Source organism: Parus major, chromosome 4, assembly GCF_001522545.3.
Source record: "Parus major isolate Abel chromosome 4, Parus_major1.1, whole genome shotgun sequence".
Classification (NCBI taxonomy): Eukaryota; Metazoa; Chordata; class Aves; order Passeriformes; family Paridae; genus Parus; species Parus major.
Window position 1 is genome coordinate 15028936 of NC_031771.1, and position 19654 is coordinate 15048589.

The window sequence follows — 19654 nt, forward strand, 5'->3', positions numbered from 1 at the left end:
GTGAATTTCCCTGCAGGTTATTTGTGAGTGTTGTGGCTCAAGTAGATGATACAAGTCTTTTAGTAGAAGATTCAGCCAACCAGTGTGCTGGCTTTTTGCTTTTGGGGGGCCTCTGCTTGAGCCTTTTGCTCTAGATGGATGTTTTTACATGTGCTCAGAGTCACTGGCATCATTTTCAGTGGCTAGTGTGGCAAGTGATACTGAGTGATAAATTAGCACCTGATTATTAAATCAATAGGATGGAAATTGTGAACTTTTTTTCTCTGTTTTTTCTGGGTTATGTCACCTATTGTTGCTCCTTTTACAAGAGCTGTGCAGAAGTTGTAACAAAAATCATCTCTTCGCTATCACATAAACTTCTGGAATCAGAAGCTGCTTTTTCTTGACAGGAGAGGCTACTTACGTGGTTTGGGGTTTTTTTTTCAAGTAGCACAGCAAGCCAAGGGGACAAGCTAATTAAAGCCCTCCCTAGCATGGAAATCCCATGGAAAACAGTGCCCAGTGAGAAGGAATTGTTGAAGCCACCATAGTTGACTGGAAAAACCATACACAAAAAACTATTCATGATCACAAATACTCTCGTAGTTGGCTTCTTGGGAAATGCTTCTATTCCTCCTTCCTTCTCTTCTTCATCCCTTTTCTTCTTCTTCTTGAGGGGAGTTGACCTGGTTAACGCCGTGGGGTGGGAAGGCACTGGAGTGACAGTGGGGACAACCTTTCCCTCTGCTTTCTCACCCGCAGATGAGGTCGGGGGAGATGGCTGCCAACATCGCGCGGGAGCTGGCGGAGCACACCAGGAGCCACCTGTACGCCGGTGACATCGCCTACTCCGTGTCCGCCATGGTCCAGCTCGTCAACCTGCTGGACGTGCAGCTCCGCAACCTGACTCCCGGCGGGAAGGACAGCGCCGCGCGCAGCTTGAACAAGGTGAGAGCCACGGGGCCCTGCCGGCCATAGCCTGCTGCTTAGCCCAAAAGCACCTTAACTGCATCACAGCAGTGTGGCTTCTGTGCCCGCTGTTCAAGAAGAATTATTAGTCCTTTTGTCATTTCTGGAAGTGGGAGGAATTGCTACGTGGCGCTATAGGTGCTAGGAGTTGCCAGCTGTGGGAGAAAATATGAGCTGTGGACTCTGTAAGAATGCATTTAAAGGTGAAGGTTTCCTTAGTGAGAGGCCGTCATTGAATCTCATGTAAACACATGGGATAGGACCTACCTAGGAATTCTGACGGTGAATTGTGGGGGCCTGGTTGTCAGGACAAAGAGCAGCTGGACCCTGGTGACTATGAGCACGTGGTTATATTGGCCACCCTGTTAAAATGCGATGCAGAATTTTGTTCTCAGATGCATAGCAGACTCTGACAGTTCTGGCATTCATGTAAGCATGAACAGAACTTGGTCCCAAGATTATATGGGGAATAAGTGATCCCAGCTAAACCTGTATCTTCTTCGGTGTTTATGAAGAGAAATGCTTTTCAGAGAAGTAATTTGGTCTCTTTTCTTGCAAGTTATAATTGTACACTGATGCTGTTTTAAATGCTAAGAGCTTCGGGATTGCTTGAGATTTCAGTCGCATGGGAGCTGAACTTCCGCATCTCATGTGCTTTGCATGTGCTGTGAATTGGGTTATCCTGATGCTTTTAATTAGAGCTGCTTCCAGCCATTTTATAACAATGTAGGTAATAATTATATTAACTGTTACATCAGCATAACATTATTTGTTATAATCATACCACAGTTCTTGAAATGATAGTGATGTCTGACAATATTAGGTAAAGCCAGCAATTAATGTCACCTACTAACGGGTTTCATGGTTGTAGTCTGCTTGCTCTTCTGGATGCGTCCCAGCCACACCCAACATTTTGTCAATTCAGCTTTTCAAGCACATACTTTTCATCTTTGTTTTTATCTCACTTTATGATATTTGTTTCAATTACATGAAATGGGGTTGTATCATGGGGGCAGGAATGAGTTACTGAGGGGAGGGGAAGACTGGACAAGGCAGAGCTGCTCGGCTCAGCTGTCACTCCTGGAGTCCCCACTGCAGGTTTCTTTCCCCTGCCATCAGCTTTGCACAAGCAACTCATACAAATCAATTGCATTCCACATTAAAATTCTGAACCATGTGAAGTCCTGCAAAACAGTGATGCGAGTCAGTGATCCAAATGACAGGCTCAGTAATTTACTTGCTCTCATTCCCCACTTAATTCTTTAGAAGAGCAACTGTTCTGTGTTCATTTAAGAATGCATGAATTCAACTTGGAAGTAGTATTGGGCAAACAAAAGGCAGCAGAGTTACTGCTCCATTTTCCCCTTCACTGATCAAGAGTATTTAAAAAAAAATAAAAAAGAAAAGAGAAAAAAGTAATTTGCAAAGAGTTTTGTTTAGTGCTCTTTAGTCAGAAAGAAGAAATAAAGTAAGCACTAGCCATAGCCATTAAATATTCTTTTAATCATTAAAGGAAATGTGCTGGGGATCTGAAAGTAATCACCTGTGCTGTTTTGTACTGGGGTTTTTTTTACAAGCTGATGTACAATGAATTGAAATAAACTGGCATAATCAGAATTTTTAAAAGCCATCATCTTTCAGAAACCACTTTTCTGTCACTAAAAGCTTTATGCTTTCCACTGGATCAAGCTTAATTAAGGTGATAATTGTTCCATTTCAGACTGGGAAGACCCCCGAGTGGATAGCTCTGTAATTTTCAGCAAGGCTTTCTTTGATCTCCATTTGTTTCTGTGAAGTCTTCGTACTGGCCAGATTTACCCAGAGGAAGATTTCTACAGTTACAAATTGATGAATTAGAAATTGAAATTAGGCATTGCATGATACCTGGGTGTATTTTGTTTATTTCAGAGCCTCAAAACTCTTGAGGACAAATTTGGCTCTCAGCTGTACTAATGGGATTGCACTGCTGTGTGTTGAGAGCACAAGTTGCCCTGAATCTCCGTTGATGTGCAATTTCCAACCAGGCACATCAGCAAAAACAAACCCAGCCAAGCCAGTGCTCTGAGCAGCCTGGTTTTGTGAGCTTTTGTTGCAGTGATGCAGAGCTCACCAATTCCAGCTCACTGCTGCAGACTGCCTGCCCAGCCCCAGGTCTGTCAGGATGGGTCCATACAGGTCTAGGCTCTATCAGGTGTGTGGTCCTGCACATGTCTTTTTGGGGTTGGTCCTGCTTATCTGAAGCTTGGTTATATTTCACTGTGGCATCAACACTGTCTGGCTGAAGAGCCCCTGCTCCTCTTACACAAATAACCATCAGCCTCATTCTTTTCAGCCGTGTTTGACATGGAAATGTCATGTGTGATCTCCAAGCTGTAAGGAAAACATCATCTCTAGAGTATCTCTACTAGACTTCAGTGTCTTCTACCATGTAACAGCTGCTCTTGCAAAGTTGCCAGTCTGTGCTGGACTTCACTGAGAAAGGACTAACCCACATTTCTGGAGCCAGTCCTTCCAGTTTTCCACTGCTGTCTAACTCACGCTCACTCCTTCAGTTTGGTTGGTTTTCCAGGAGCTGTTTAAGAGAGAAATGAGGGTTTTTTCACAGGCATTTTCTTCTTTTTTTTTTTTCCCCCTTGTTCTATCACTAACTTGTTTTTTCTATTCCGTCTTTAATCTGCTCTCTTTATGGACTCAGCTTCAGAAAAGGGAGCGCTCTTGCAGGGCCTATGTCCAGGTATTTCTTGTGTTTTTAATACACGTGTCCAGTTGTTTGACTGAATGACTGTGAAGTGGGTCTTGTCTCTGTGAATAATCTGATTATTACTACCTTTGTGGCAGCAAGTTCTAAGGTTAAGGTTACAGGATAATAATGTCATTTTTTATCTCACCGACCTATCCTATTTCTCTCAGACTTGAAAAAAATTTGGTACAAAATCTCAGAACCAGAGAGTAGAAAAAAACACAAGAGAGATCTGACAAGATTCATCCAGCCATCTGAATGAGCAGAACAGTATGGAGATGTTCAAGTAAAGAATGCAAAACTGCTGCTCACAGGTGTCTCCAGACCAACAAGATTTTACTTATAGCATGTCACTGACGTTACTGCCACCTGCATTTCCTTAGTTTTCCTTCTTCCCCTTCTACACTTTCAAATTTAGAAACAATTCAAAATGGCAACACTGGTCATGAGGGAGAAGGTAGGATTGTAATGAAATGCAGAGTGTCTCACAGATGTTGGAAGGAGGAGAGTGCTGCAAACAATGCATAGAGTAATGAATCTAACATCCCGTGAAGTTACCCAGGTCTGGCCTGACTTTCACAGGCTTATGTTGTGTTTGATGTGAACAAAGTCAGGCTCCAGCATTCTGGAAAGATCACACTCGTGGGCTTTTCAGGAGTGGAACCTCAGGTTATTTTACTAATCCTGTCACCTTGCCTTATAGCATTTGCTCCAGTATTTGTTTGGGTTTTTTTTTTTTATATAAATCTGTTTTGTATACCGTAGGTTTAAGAAATGTGAATGTTTTACCTTCTAATCTCTGTCTTGTGCTTGTGAATGTCGATATTGTTCTTATGGGTGGTTGATCATTATTTATATGTATATGTGTAATGCATAAATGAACTCTATGTTTCTGGAGGGGGCTGTCTGTACCTGCACTTTCCTGCAAAATTCCACTTCCTACAGTCAGTGCTGACTTACTTTGCGAACACATATTTAATTTAGCGAATGGGATTAGATGGTCTGGACTTCTAGGGCGTTAGAAATAAAACAGTACCCCTCTGTGCTGGTAGGCTGCCTTCCCTCTGGAAAATGTCACTAGAGAAAGTCACCTTTTCCCTTCCATATATATTAATGATGGGTAAAGATGAGTTAGGAGTTACACATCCCTTGTCTGGGATCCCAGAGAAAGCAGCCAGCAGGCATTTGAAGGAATTTAGGAAAGTCTGCGCTGTGGTGCTCACTCTCAAGTTAGCTACCTTGTGTAGTGCTACCACTGGAAACGTGGTGAAACTGCTTTGACTGTGCCAGGGCTCTGCACAATCCTGCTGGGGACACTGGTGCTACCTGATCCATAGTTGTGCTTTCCACTGGCTGCACAGATATTCTCCACAGAGCCTATGCATGCTCCTGCTCTTCTGTCTTTTTTCAAACTGTAGTGACTGGTGAGTTTAATATGCCCTACAGAGAGCTTGGCCTTGATAGAATAAAGCCTGAACACTCTGCAAAAACTTAAGCTTACCCTTAATTTCAAGGACTCCTTTCCTTTCACTTGGAAAGGTTGCTTGCGTGTTTAAACATTAATCACACACCTACTTCTTCAGTAGATGAAAACTGATGAAAGCTCATTGCTTGAGCTGTTAAGTATGGATATGGACAAATCTGGTACATATATTGAAGAGGACAGTCCTGTAAAAGAGGGCTTGAAGAATGAATTAGATGACCTAATTGAACCTTTCCAGCTCTGCTTTGTACTGTATGGAGGTAAAGTAATGCGTCTCGACACATTTTCATACAGTATGCTTCCATTTGGAAAATTGTGTGGCTAAAGTCATCAAAAAATCTAGTCAGGGAGAGGTTGTCTGTAATAGCAATTAGATGTGGCTGCAGATAGTCCTGTTACAGGCTACTCATCCTTTACCAGGAAGTGAAATGTCTGGGCTGGCTGAGGGAATTAAGAAGGGATTTTTCAACAGATCTTGAGTGGGTTTGGTAAAGTCAATGGAACATGGGAAGACACTGGGACATATGATGGCAGAGAAATAGAGTGTTCAACTTTGCTGACATGGTCTCCTCATGCTGATCCCATTATTGTGGAGAGCATCCCTGGCTCAGTTTGGCTCAGAGGGCTGGAAGTGTATCTTTAATTCTGTGTTCCCTAGACAAAGGGAGGCGCAGTGTGAAGTTTATGCAAGAGATGTTCATAGTGAATATCAACAAAATCACAAAAGTGCTGTTGAGGAAAGGTGTTTTTTTGGAAGGAGGAGGGTGACCTGAGAAGATAATAATTGCTAAAGTCAGCCTTACTGTTTTCTTTCAGCTAACCAGTCTAAGTAGCCATGACAGAGCCCCAGTAGCGATTGGTGTATTAAGTCCTCTTAAGCCCAAAATAAATTATTATAAATAAATATACAAAGTGGATGGAGAATTTTTTTTGCACGTTATTCAAACATAGAACTGGGAATGCATTATCAGATTATCACCTCATCTCTTTGGGTACCTTTAAAACAAACATGGATTTAATTTTTTCACTTTCACAATATTTGTTGAGTTAAAAGCTTAGGGATTTTATTTACTAAGACAGAGGTTACAAATGCTGCTTCTTTAGTTTCAGATGTGGTAAATGATCTTTGTCTCAAAAATCCAGCAAGAACCAACCCAGCAGGTGGCACAATGAATACATATTAATATAATGACTGGACAGTTGCTGGAAGAATTTTCAGTCATGGTGATAATTAAGAGACTGCTAAGTGGGTTTTAATTTGTGATACTAATTAATAGTCAGCTGAGACTGAGCTGACTAAGGTGTATATAAAGGTGACAGAGTGGTCTCAGCAAGGTGCTCTGTTAGAAAAGAGGGTGGCCTTTTAGAGAGCAGGGATCTACATCTCCTATGCCCACTTTCTGAAGTTCTTGCACTCCATTTTGGGAAAGGGATGGGAAAGTCATCATGTGGGAGAATGAGTCACAGTGGGTGACACATTTGATTAGCATAGCTTGGTTTGGTGGCTGGTCTCTGATGTAAGTATGGTATGAATTTTCTTTAATTTTTTCAGAATTTATATTTGTTCATTTTGCCAAAGTTGTTGTCCTTAAACTGAAGCACTGGAGATGTAGAAAACAGAGATTTTCTACACAGTCACCAAAACTTGCCTTTGGGGACTGTTTAACTGGGTTTGGTGTCACAGATTTCTTCCATGCCCCTCAGCAAGTATCATGTGCTTGATATTTCTCTCAGCTCCCCAACTTAAAATGCCATGGATGCAATTCTCCTGTCCTCTAGGAATGGAGGTGGGGTAGTAAAGGGAAAAAATAAAGGCTAAGTACTCACATAATGTAGTAAGTGAGGCTGTATTAAAACAGAAAACTTAAACATGGGGAAAAAATTAGAGAATTTTGCTGATTTAGTAGCTGGAAACACTAGGTTTGATTGAAGGTTCATACCACACCCATGCTTGCAGTCTTTTTATCATGTACATGCATCTGGACTGCAAAGTCTGAGCTCACCTGCTTGCTTCATGTGGATTTGTGGGCTGCAGCTCTGGGGCATCAGAAAGCCAATGAATTTCCCTGCAGTGCCAAACCAGAAGCTATGTGAAATTGCATGCTGCATTTGGGATGAGGATCTTGGAAAACTAAAATTTCACAGGGTTCCCATTCTTTTGGCTAATTTTATAACGTCAGCCTGAGTGGTATTAAAGCCAGTGGCTGGTGAATATAACAGATAGTGTGAATGGCAGCTTTGTGGGAAGGGTAGAAGGAGGCAGCAGAGGGTTGCTTTTGCAGCATCTTCCTCGTCAAATGGAGTGTGCTGCTCTTGGTTCCTGCCATCCTCTGAGCTGCCCTGTAAATCAGCTTGCACTATTTTGAAATTCTGCACTGGTCTGGACAGCATATGGCAAAGATTATGGAAGTGCCACCTGCTCCTTGGTAATTACAAGAGTTTCTGGGTGCAGGTGTCATCAGAGCCACGCACAGAGCTGGTGCTGAGATGATGGCAGACTCCTGGTAGCAGACAGGCGGTTGCAGAGTTCTCCTTCTGGTTCTGCTGGAAGTTTTCTGAACACTTCTTGTTGTTCAGAGGCTGTTTGAATTGCTGCTCTAAGCAAAAAATGAAAGGCTTTCCTCAGAGGATTCAAGGCATTAAACCTGAGCAGAAGAGACTTTATTTATTTTTTTTTCCTTTGCTAACCTAGTAGTTCTCATCAGATAAAAGGTGCATCTGGGACTTAGCCAGTACTATTTAAAGTGGATTAATTCTGTTTGTCCTACTTCTCTCTTGCTTGCATGATTGGTCCCAACTTCCATGAAGACTAAACGAAAGAAACTTGCAGCTCTAAGAAGGAGCACAAATTGAATTATGCCGTGTTTGCTTGTGTTATTGTTGCCCCTCTGACAAGAAAGACTCTAACCTTCATTTATATAAAAAAGAGGCAAATTAATGAAGGTTTTCAAGTTCCTTGTTTGGTCACTTAATTGGCTGTGTGACAAAGAGCTCTGCAGTGTGTGTCAAACAACTCTGAGAGTTCTCTGATGATTTGTGCATTGCTTGACTCCTGATGCTATTCTGCACAGCCTGTCAGGCGAGGTATCGTTGTTAAAGTGGCTGGAATAAATTGGCTAGCAGTGAGCATACAATGTTGTATATTAACTGTAGCTACAGGGAGTACTTTTAGCTGCTTTTTCAAGACACCGAGATGTTTGCCCATCAGTATCAAAGTGCCTAAAACTTTCATTTAATATAATTAAAAGGACATCTGAAAGAAGTGTGACTCGCAGTGAGGTTCTGTGGTTTGGTAGTCCTTTGTTAAAACTCTGTGAACTTAATATACTTCACAGCTTGAGAAACCTGCACTTGATTTGTGTCAGCAAGAGTGAAACTAGAAATCCTCACCCTGCATGTTTCTACTGCAGTGAGCCTGTTGTTAGGGGAGAGGAGGATCAAAGCAGCAGCCTTGGGTTTGTAATCAGACTCCAAAATTCATCGCATAAATGTTAAAAAGGAAGGTGACCCCATGTTCATCCACTTACAATTCAGCTACAGCTATGGTTAGGTTCTCACATGGCAAAACTGAGAAAAAAAAAAAAATCTAGTGTTTTCTGTGTTGCTCTGTGTACTCTCTGCTTGAGTCTGAGTCAGTCCTGGTATCTGGTGTCACTGGTAAGAAGTCTGAATATAAATTGCCATAGGGGGCAGCGGGAGGTGTCGCTTTGATTTGAACCGCTGGAGGAAAGGATGAGTCTCAGACTCCCCAGGAGTTTCCTTGAAGGCTGTGGATATTCTGTCAAAGAGGCATTTCTGATGTGTGGCCCATTTTCCTTTCTTGCTACAGCCTTGCTCACTTGCCCAGTGTAATTACTCTAGCAGTTGCTTGTATGGTTTCAAATCCCAAACAGTAGGGCAGCAAATACAGATGATTCATAAATGCAGTTCTCAGCTTATTCTGTGGGGAAGATCTCATTAGATGAAATAGATCGTATGTTATTTCCTTCTTCCCAATCAATTCCTTTCATTTCAGTCCTACAGATGCCTTCTGACCTTAAAATATTCTTCCTCATATAGTAAGTAAAGCAAAACCATAACCTGTAATTTGTAACCTTGTTCTGTTTCTCATATTGCCTATTATTTTTTGCATGCTCCCATTAGGAGATTATTGGTAGTTCAAGCCCAAGATTGCAAACCTTGCATACCTAGTAAAAGACCATTAATTCCATAGTTAAGCATTTTGTAGATGGCCTAATTTTAATAAAGGTCAGTGCCTTTCTTCTCACTACAGTGAGTTCTCAGCACTGCTGGAATTCAGGCCATTTCTGAGACACTACAGTTCCTGTAACCACAGCATAAACATTTGCTGTGTAGTTGAAGAGAGAGGGTTGCATGCTCCCTCTTGGGAGCCTTTGCTCTCAATCTTTGGAGCAATTTTAGAAATTCTTCTGCATGATCATGGGAAGTTCTCTTCTTGCCTTTGCTGTGAGTAGAGGGCTTTGTCGCAGTTCACAAAACTGATACCATCTGTTGCCAATCACCACTCTGGTACCAGATGTAAGCTAGTGCTTCTGGGCTTAGTTTTGAAGGCTGAAGCAAAGATTAGCAGTAGATATTCTATTTATTTATTTATTTTCAAGCACTCCCTGTGGCTGAGCTCCTTTCAGTCTAAATATGTTTGTCCATTCCACTGAATGCTACAACAGTTCCGTGATGACCATGTTGCTTTTTAAAAAACATTAGACAGTGGCTGGGCTTCCCTGTAAGAAATAGTCTCCATTGTGCTTACTGATGCTTTGACCAGGGACAAATTTTGATTTTGAATCAAAAGAATAAATGGCAAGGCAAAAAAATCATCCAAGAGTGAAGAGCCTTGTCAGACAGATTTGAGGGCACTTCTCAGCTAAGAAGTAGGATTTAATGCCATCATGTAGCCAAATGACATTTTCCTTGTTTAGGGAGCTGAAGAAATGGCATGTGCATCTCTCTTTGTCCTGAAGTCCCACACAGCAGATGAGTGCAATCATTTGATTGATGACCCCTGTGTCATGGGATTGAGGTGCCGCTCATTTGCCATTCTAAAAAGACATGTCATTTCCTGAGCTGGTCCCTTTCAATGCAGTAACCTTTCCAGAAGCATTTATGTGCTCACATCCATACTTTCATGCTGGCCCTCTTCTTCAAAGGGCCCGTTCTGATTGTACCAGGTACATTCAGAGTTAATGGGAGTTTCTCTTGTACTGGTGCTTTTTCTGGCCAGAGGCAAGAATCAAACAACTTCCAGCAGAACTTGCCAGCAGAACTTGTCGTCAATGGCATTGATTGTGCCTTTAACTCGATTAGTTTGGAGGCTTGCAAATATTGATAGCCTGAGGAAAGGGTTTGTTTTAGCACTGGGTGTTTAATATGAATACAGAGCAAAACCAGCTATTCTTGAGTAAGGAGACAAGTAAGGTTTTTTCAAGTACCTCTGTTTTCCAGTTGGAAAAGGGGAAAAAAGAGCATAACATTGTGATCATTGTACCATATCAACATGTCAGTGCATCTGCTCTCTTACGGGCTTTTCATTTGCACTGTGAAATGTGGACCTGAAAGGGATATTGTGCTTTTTTAGTCTGTTGATTTGCCATAAAACCTCAAGCTGTTACATAAAGTGGGCTAGTTACGTGTTTGCATTTTTCAAATAATGACAAGGCATTTGTTTTGGAGTAGTATGGGGAGACCTGAGGCAGGACCAGAAGCTCAGGCCATAAGCACAGCCTGAGGCTCTGCCTGTGTAATTGCACTTTGCAGGTGTCCTCAGAAAGAGTGAGCAAACCTCTTTGGATGAGTCTGTGCTGGAAAACACCTTTGGCACAGGGGTACCAAAGCACTGCTTTCTACGTGCACCATGATTTTAGCCAACCTATGCAAAGCTTCGTGGCTGTAGCTCCTTGTATCCTAATTTTTGAAAGTGCACTGCATGAGAGTCCTGTGAGATCAAGGAAGTGTTAGCAGTATGAGACAGGGCTTTAGAAGTTATGAAATTCAGATGTTTTAATTAGAGATGCCATTGCAGAAGTGATACTTGATTGCCCTGTGCCACTGTCCTCACCCTCCCAAAGCTGCTATAGGAGGTAAGTCCTTGATGTAAGTTTCATGCTAAATAAAGTGTACAGTGTGTTCAGTCTCTTCCTGAGATGCTCCTTTGTAAGGAAAGACAAACTGCATATTTGAAAATTACTCAACTGAAGGATTCAACCAATATTCCGTGTAGAACCTGCTGGTATTCACTTGCCATAAGGCAGTATTTTCTCCAGCTGTAGGTCTGTTGAGATTTTTGCTCTTCCATCAGCTGCTCAGCAAGGGGCCAAAATGAACAATAAAGGTTTAAAGAGGTCCTCAGTTTAGGAGAGCTGCTGGTTTTCTAAGGTTAGGGTTGCTGTCCTTAAACACCATAGCACTCTGTTGTCTGGTGCCAGATTTGGCAATGAGCTGAGTACCTGTAACATCTCCTAGTGATTTTCAGTGTTACAGACCCAGTTAAAGAGAGATTATACATTGCAAAAACTGTTTCTGTCAAAGAGTGGTGTCTTGGATGTTGGTATAGTGAGAGAAAAATAAATAGATATCACATATGGTGATATGGTATCACTGTATATATACAAAGTTCAAACCTCCCAGGTTTGAAACTCTGTGCCACATAGCCAGGTACTCTGAACAGACATTTCTAGAGGGGGAGAAGAGAAAAATAAATTAACAAGCAAAATTCAGTTTAATGAAATGTAGCAGCTGCCACAAAGGAAATCAATGGGATATGTACAACTGGCCTTTTAGTAATGCATAATTACTGTAAGGCTTCTAATTAGTTTCCTTTTTACAATGCATCTTTTAATACCAATTTGTAAGTGTCTGAGAACAAGGGTTTACATTTTGTTTCCTTTTTGTAACCTCAGGATAGAACCAAGAAACCATGAGCACATGCCCTTATTTGGGAGAATCCTCCCTCTGCAATTTATTAACATTTATTTGCATTGAACATACAACCTGTGGTTCTATACAGCCACATAATGAAATGCATTGCCATCATGGGATTTGTCTTTTGTGCTCGGCAGGGTCTTGCTCTTCTCTCGATGTCCAATTGTAGTCACTGCTGGGGACATGAAAGGTCCACTGTGTCTAATATTCTGTGACCTCCAGAATGGTTGCTCTTTACAGGCTGGTAATTAGAGGGTTTGGCTTTGCATGTATAGATACCCTGATATCACAGAGAGCATAAAGCTGTGCTGTGTGTCTCAGCACAGAAAAATTGGAAGTCTGCCTTCTTGGCTCCCTTCTGTCATGCCCTTCTTCCTTCATTTGATCTTAGCCTACAAACAAGCAAGCTCTGCTTTATGAAAGCTTTCTCTTGATCTAATTTGAGTTACTTTTGTCCTTCTCCTGCTGCATGTGTGCTTGTGCAGTCTAGTCATTAAGTCCAAGTAACCACAGCATTGGTTTGGTGCTGTGCTGTGCATGATGTTGAGGTATGCTTCGGCTCCAAGCCCCACATTTTTATTTTGCAAGAAGCTCAGCTGAGCTGCATTTGGAAGAAGGATCAGACAGAGGAAGAAAAGAAGACCACAAGAGAAGTAGTTCTTTAGCTTTGGAAGCAAGGACAGGGTCTTCAAGTGAGGTCATGCAGCATTCTTTAATAGATGTTCAGTTCTTTGTGGATAGGTACAATTTCATGTGATCTGGGGCAAAATGGGGATAATGCTTGGGGTAGTTTCTTCTATTTCTAGTGGAGAGAGAAACTAGAGAGTATCTGGGCTCCCTACTTGGCTGCATGTTAAAGGCTAGAAGTGGGGTGGGATGAAACTATGTCAGAACTTTCCTATCTCCCTCTGAAAGTCCCCACCATTATCCCCAGGGATCTCAGATAAAACCTATCAAGCCATCAGCTCCTGAGCACACCTGTCCCATGCCTTCTGCATTTTGAAGGTTCTCTCTCAGGGCTTACCCTCCTCCAGCTGGTCACTGAGAGGCTTTCCTGGAGGTTTGGCACAGCTGTTTCTTCTAAGCTGGATCTCCATCAGACCACAAAGTCATTGGACCAGCTGCCAAACCCACGTAAATCACAAAGGCTCAGCTTAAATGTAAAGACACAGGTCTATCCTTGTCATGTGTGCCTGCTTTCCCACAACTCCCACTCCCCTGCCCAACTTCTCCCAGTTGGCATCTCTGTCTCACAAGGCACTGTTGCTATAACAGCTGTTTTGTTTCATTTAAACACCTACCTCAGCTCCTGTCCAAAATGCAAACATTTCATTAGCACCTCATCTCCTTGGCTTCAGCCCACAGCACTCGGCCATAATGAAGTGCTGCACTCAGAAATATAACGTGGGGAACACTTGATTAATGCACTGAGACAGGTGAGGGGAATGACCCTCTGGGAAAAGCTAGGGACTAAATTAATCTCGGATGTAATGCCAACAAAGACAGTCTACCAGCTTTGTTCAGATACGTGATAAGGACATGACCCAAAGTCCTTGGAAATCTTCCTGGAGCCTTTGTGTTTGACCCCAGGCTCAAAGTGATGTGAAGTGGCTGGTTTCAGGTAGTCACTTCAAGAGGATGGATGCTCAGCACTGGGTGTGGACTGCACGTGGTGCAGGAAGCAGTATGTTAGGCTCAATTGGTTTTCTCTCTCAAACTTGCATGCACACATATGTGCACATTTAAAACAAAAGAAAGAATGGATCAGATAAAATATTTTTTCTGGGTTGAAAGTCTTTGCGGCAGATGTTTCACTGTAACACAAATATTTCAGCATCTGTTTCATATTCTGATGAACAGACATTACCTTTCTGTCCTGAGCCAGGAGCTGGATCTGCTGCAAAGACATATTCCACCATTCAGATATTGATAAAAGTATGGAGGATGTTGTTTTAGCAGAGAATTTAAGAATCGGTAGGAGCTGAGCTAAATGGAGGTAAAGCACATTGTGTGATGACATTGAAAGGGGATAAAAATCCTCATTTTCTGCTTTCCAGGCATAAAAGGTCTTTACAAGAAAACACCATGTTGTGTAGAAGTTGCACCACAAAATAATCAAGCTTTTTGGTCACTGGAGAAGAATACCACCTATTTTTTTGCCTGTGAAGAGATAAACTCCCAGACTATACTACAGAATTTTATTAAGAATGGCAGAGATCGGGCTTCCAAATTCTAAAACGCAGAAGAATATCAGATTTAAATGCTATGGCTTTTTCCATTTCTGCTTGACTACTAATTATAACCAGCAGCAAATGTGTTAAGATAATTTTTAGACTATTCAGGAAAATCAGTTTAATAATCAGTTTAAAAAATTGATTTATGGTTATCAAGTTCTACTTAAGACCAAATGAGTGAGGCATTCTGTTTATGGTATAGGAGAGGCCTGGCATAAGAACAAACGAGTTAATTGACCATGAATAAATGTAACTGTGAAAGTAGGAGCTTAGTGCTGTCAGAGGAGCCCAATTATGGTGCAGTCTCCCAACAGGAAATATGATGATGTGAGAAACCTTGCAAACTCAAGGAAGTTGCTGGCATTAAAAGCACCAGCGGTGGCAGTTCTAGCTGTCTTTGCTTCTCCTCAAACCTTGCTGTAATTGATATATTTGTTAAGGTCACGTGGATGTAGCAATAAATTCTGGTTTGATGTGATCGCATCCTCCCATTGCTCATTGGCAGCTGACCATGACTGGTGAGTGAGGCAGGATGCTCTGTGCTCTCTGTGCCGCCCATTGCCATTGTAGCACTCCTCCTGAGGGCTCTGCTGGAGAATGGGCTGTGCCACAGCTCCTCTCCACCCATGGGTTTAGCAACAGTATCAGGAGGAAATACTGAAGTATTCCCTCGACAGTGAGCCCATGGGGCACACTTCAGGCTTGGAAAATGTTGAAGTCCCTTGGGACTGTCGTCAGCTCACAGAGCAGAGGTGTGGGTTTGATGCTTGTGTGCTCAGCATAAAGGAAATTATTATGAACAGCAATTTCATCTTGAAGGGGAGGTTGTTTCTGCAGGCAGCATTAGCTGGCAGTGGAGGTGTTTCTCTGTGACTAGACCTGGTGACTAGACCCTAACCAGCTGAAGAAAGCATGATCAAAGTAGTTTATTTTTTATCCTTTCCTCTGTACAATCAGTTCTATCAACTGGTACAGCTGGTCTCATTAAAAAATCTTAGCTGAAAAGCGGTTGAGTCAGCTCTGGTTAGTTATGAAGCGGAGGGTTTAGGCTGAGAAAAGCCTTCAGTTTGGCTAAATTCTACTGCAGTAATTTTGCAGTCATGAGACCAGTACAGTTTCGTGTGGTCCTGTGTGTGCATCCAGATTAACCTGTGGGAAGTTATCCATGGGAGAGCTCTTTGTGTGTGGCAGCCCAGGGCAGAAGGTGCACTGTAGGAGGGACTTTCCGCAGGGCTGACTCCTTCCTCAGTGCAGTGATTTGAAATGTAGTGTCTTATCTAAATCTCTGTGGGCACCTGCTGCTGCTCTGGATGAAGTGGTGTAACTCAGCTATCTCTGTGTCTTCATGGCTGCCTGCCAGAGGGTTATGTGGTGGGAAATGTTTTAGGAAGCGTAGCCTTTGCAGATACAAATACCTTCCTTGAGTGCCCCAGCCCTACTCTTGAGCTCTGGTGCTGCAGATGGGTTTTTCCTGCATGTTTCCTTAACCATCATCTTCCTCCTACCCCTTCTTCCCCACCTGCCCTAATTCCTTCTTTTTCCAAGCCCAGAGGTGATGATTATGGAAGCAGAAAAGCACCATTCCCAGCCTGCATTTATAATAAAATCAGTATTTCCTCCCTGTCCCATCTGATGGTATAAAAGTTGTCCTGCTCCATTGCAGGCTGCCCTGATGGGTGGGGGAAGGAGATGCTGTCATCCCCCTATAAACTGATGTGTTTGGAGGATGGGACTAAGCATATGTCAGAGGTCTCTGATGCTTTAGGTTTGCTGGAGCCTTTTCTCACTCCATCCCTCTGCCTTGTAGGCCATGGTGGAGACGGTGAACAACCTCCTGCAACCTCAGGCTCTGAACGCGTGGAGGGACCTGAACGCGAGCGAGCAGCAGCGCGCGGCCACCAAGTTGCTGGACACGGTGGAGGACAGTGCCTTTGTGCTGGCTGACAACCTGCTGAAGACAGACATCGTCCGGGAGAACACTGACAACATCCGTAAGGGGCAAATCCCACCAGTACCCAGAGCAGCCAGTGGAAGAGTAAAGGCTGTGAAGCCCGGCTTTGGGCTTGATCCCTAGATTAATTGGAGAGTAATTTGCTAGATATGTCTTGGGCCTTTGTCTGAAGGACTTCAAAGTCTTTCCAAAAAGAGCCTAAAGGAATAAGGCAACTCTCTACCCTTGAAATCCCATGGAAAATGAGTTCCTGACCTGCCTTTATTACTCCCAGCTTTGAGGGTATAATCTGTGCTAGAGCAATGAGAGCACTGCTTCACAGGGGGATTGTTCATCGTAAAGCAATTGTGTTTCATTTCATACAAATTTGTGTCTTTATTCAACTGATTGTTGATTTTAATTAAAAAACAAGCATGATGGAAAGCACCAGCACTCCCACTGTGCATATGTAAAATGAGAACAACTCTTCTTTCTATTTCCATGAATAGAAGATCCTGAGAACTGATAACATTTACAGAAAGTACCAATCGCCAGTGGCAAAGAACTAGTATTCTCAGATTTTCATTTTAACCGTTGTCCTTAATATCCTGAGGTTCATGTTTACAAGAACTGGTTGTCTTTTGTCTTCCACAGAGAGCAGAATTTATTTGCACTTTTTTTTTTTTTTTAATTAAATTTAAAGCTTCTTCAGGGCAAAGATTTAAAAAGAAATAGGAGCCCAAACACATTCTAGCATGCAGCACTGTAAGTTGATTCCCCTCCTCTGAGCTGGTCTGGAACACCATTTTGTAGCTTTGAAACACCGTGTTGAAGATTATTTCAGCAGAGATTTTTTACTTAGTGTCTGTCTCTCTTGCACACAGAACTGGAAGTTGCGAGACTGAGCACAGATGGGAATCTGGAAGATCTGAAGTTTCCCCAGAACATGGGCCATGGGAGCGCCATTCAGCTGTCAGCAAATACCTTGAAGCAGAATGGTCGAAATGGTAGGTCTGGCACCTCAGGCCACGGCATCCTCATGAGGCAGTCATGCCTTAGGCACTGTTTTGTGTTTAACCATTAGAAGTAAAGTAGGAATTGCTATGTTGATATTTAAATTAACGGGTAGCGTCATTTGCTCATGCCCTTGACTGCATGCTACGTTGGCTGACTGGGAATGTATTATACTGCTAAGTGATTCACAGCCTTCAAAAGTATTTTGTGATGGTAAAAATGCATCAGATCCTTAAATTATGGGGCTTCTGGGGCCCAGTGCTGAATCCAGAGAAGTGCTTTTAACTTTTGATGTCTGCACTAGGAGGCTTCAGATGGGATAAGAGGCTCATTTGAGTAAACTGCTTCACAGCAGGGCACCGTGCAAACATCTGAAAAAGTCAAGGGAGGAAACAATAGTAGCAAATATTAATAATGAGCCAACATGGCAGAAAAGGCTGATTAACTGTTAGGAGTCTAAATCTTTAGTGCCTTTCTGTATCTTACGAACCTCCTGATACAGCATAAATTTTAGATGATATGTGATTTGTCTTCATCCTGCTAAGCCATGTATTTCCAGATCAGGAGTTTGAGCGGACACATTTGTTGACCTCTACAGCCTCACTGTAGACCAACTTTAAACTCAGGCTTTTACTGGGCCTAACATGCTCCTATTTCTGAGTTCCTTTAAAATTTGATCTGTGTGCAGGGGACCACATTCACATATGGGCTTTGGTCACTGCAGACAAAACACAGGATCATAGAATGGCTTGGGTTGGAAGAGACTTTTAAGATCATCTGGTTCCAACCCACTTGCCATGAGAAGGGACACGTTCCACAGATTAAGTTGCTCAAGCCCTGTCCAGCCTGGCCTTCCTTGAACACTTCCAAGGATGGGGTATCCCTGGCTTCTCTGGGCAGCCCATGCCAGTGCTCCACCCTCCTCTGTGTAAAGAGTACGGAACATGGAGTGATAGGGCAGAATTACAACCGGACCAGATGTGTTAAAATTTCCAAAAATTTTAGACTTTTGGTCCGGTGGTTCAGAAAGAAAGTCTTGCTATTGGCTTGGTTGCACATAGGATTTGAGGAGAAGTATTTCTTTTAGAGACAGTTGTGTAGCAAAACTCCAGCAGGGTAAGACTTTTACTCTATCTGTTGGCAGCAATGAAAGGGAAGTTTCATTTTTCTAAACACAGTATCACTGGAGTTCTGTTCAAAGCAGAGCCCCATCAATTTGCACCAGCTTGACACGTGCCCAGAGGTCACCAAAGAGCTACAAATAAAATTATCATAAAAGGATTTAGGTTGGGAGGAACCTTTGGAGTCATCAGTGCCTCACCTTCCTCAGTTGCTGTGGTGATTGATATAGAAACAAAAACGTATCTCTCCACAACTAACACATATAAAGGCGAACTAATCACGTTCCGTTCTTACTTATAGGCTGTGAAATAATGTGAAAAACAGAAGGCAAGCTGGATGGTTTCAGTTAAAAACAGTTGGCTGGTAGACTTGGTTTTCTGCAGGCTCTCTAACGGTGTTTTTCTGATTATCTGATTGTCAAATTAAGAGAATATTTTTAAATGAAATTTCTGAAATTTTGTTTTACCTGCCATGTGAGACTGGAATTGTGTTGGAAAGGTTTTGATTTCTTCTCCCAGATTTGTCCCTACACTTTTCTGCGATAGTCTTAATTTATTACCAGACTAAATTATAGTTTTATACTGCATCTGTGCAACATGTCAGCTCGAAACATGTTTCCCAGGTATATCCAGGAGAATAAAGTGATGTCAGGTGGGAAATGGACCACCTGGCCTCTTTTTTTTCTGAAGCCAGTTACAGCTACTGATGCCAAAAATAAGCCCACCTTCCCAGTCTGTCTTCTGCTCAGCTGTTTGCTTATAAAAGTTTATTTTGGAAGAAGCAGCTCTCCCCTTCTTATCCAAGGACTGCTTCTTGCACCTCTTGGTGCTGCTCACTGTAATTGGCAAGAGGTGGGTTTTCATATGCCACGTCCTGGTCCTTTCACATTTTCTCAGAGCAGTTTTGAAGCTGGTTAAGAGAAAAGATTTGAAATCTGAAAAGCAAAAAGCCACCCCAGTGATTCAACCCAGCTATCTAACCTCTTACCTCTCCTCTAGGTGAGATCAGGGTGGCTTTTGTGCTGTACAACAATCTGGGCACCTATCTCTCCACGGAGAATGCCAGCATGAAGCTGGGAACAGAAGCGATGTCGACCAATCACTCCGTCATTGTCAACTCCCCTGTCATCACGGCAGCAATAAATAAAGAGTTCAGCAATAAGGTTTACCTGGCTGATCCTGTGGTGTTTACTGTCAAGCACATCAAGGTGTGTGAGCTCAAAAAGCACTTCTCTTTTTTTTTTC

General features: G+C 42.5%; 1 protein-coding gene across 18 annotated transcripts in view; it reads left to right on the top strand.

The window, feature by feature from the left end:
- Positions 1 to 19654, top strand: part of ADGRL3 (adhesion G protein-coupled receptor L3) — a 489797-nt gene that overhangs the window by 393808 nt on the left and 76335 nt on the right. For 15 of the 18 annotated variants that reach the window (XM_015625411.2, XM_015625414.2, XM_015625396.1 and 12 more), the window contains 5 exons: positions 742 to 927; positions 3644 to 3682; positions 16152 to 16335; positions 17159 to 17281; positions 19409 to 19617. In XM_015625411.2, coding sequence (XP_015480897.1) covers positions 742 to 927; positions 3644 to 3682; positions 16152 to 16335; positions 17159 to 17281; positions 19409 to 19617 — 741 coding nt within the window. The remainder of the gene's footprint in view (positions 1 to 741; positions 928 to 3643; positions 3683 to 16151; positions 16336 to 17158; positions 17282 to 19408; positions 19618 to 19654) is intronic. The other 3 variants (XM_015625404.1, XM_015625408.1, XM_015625409.1) reach the window with 1 other exon arrangement.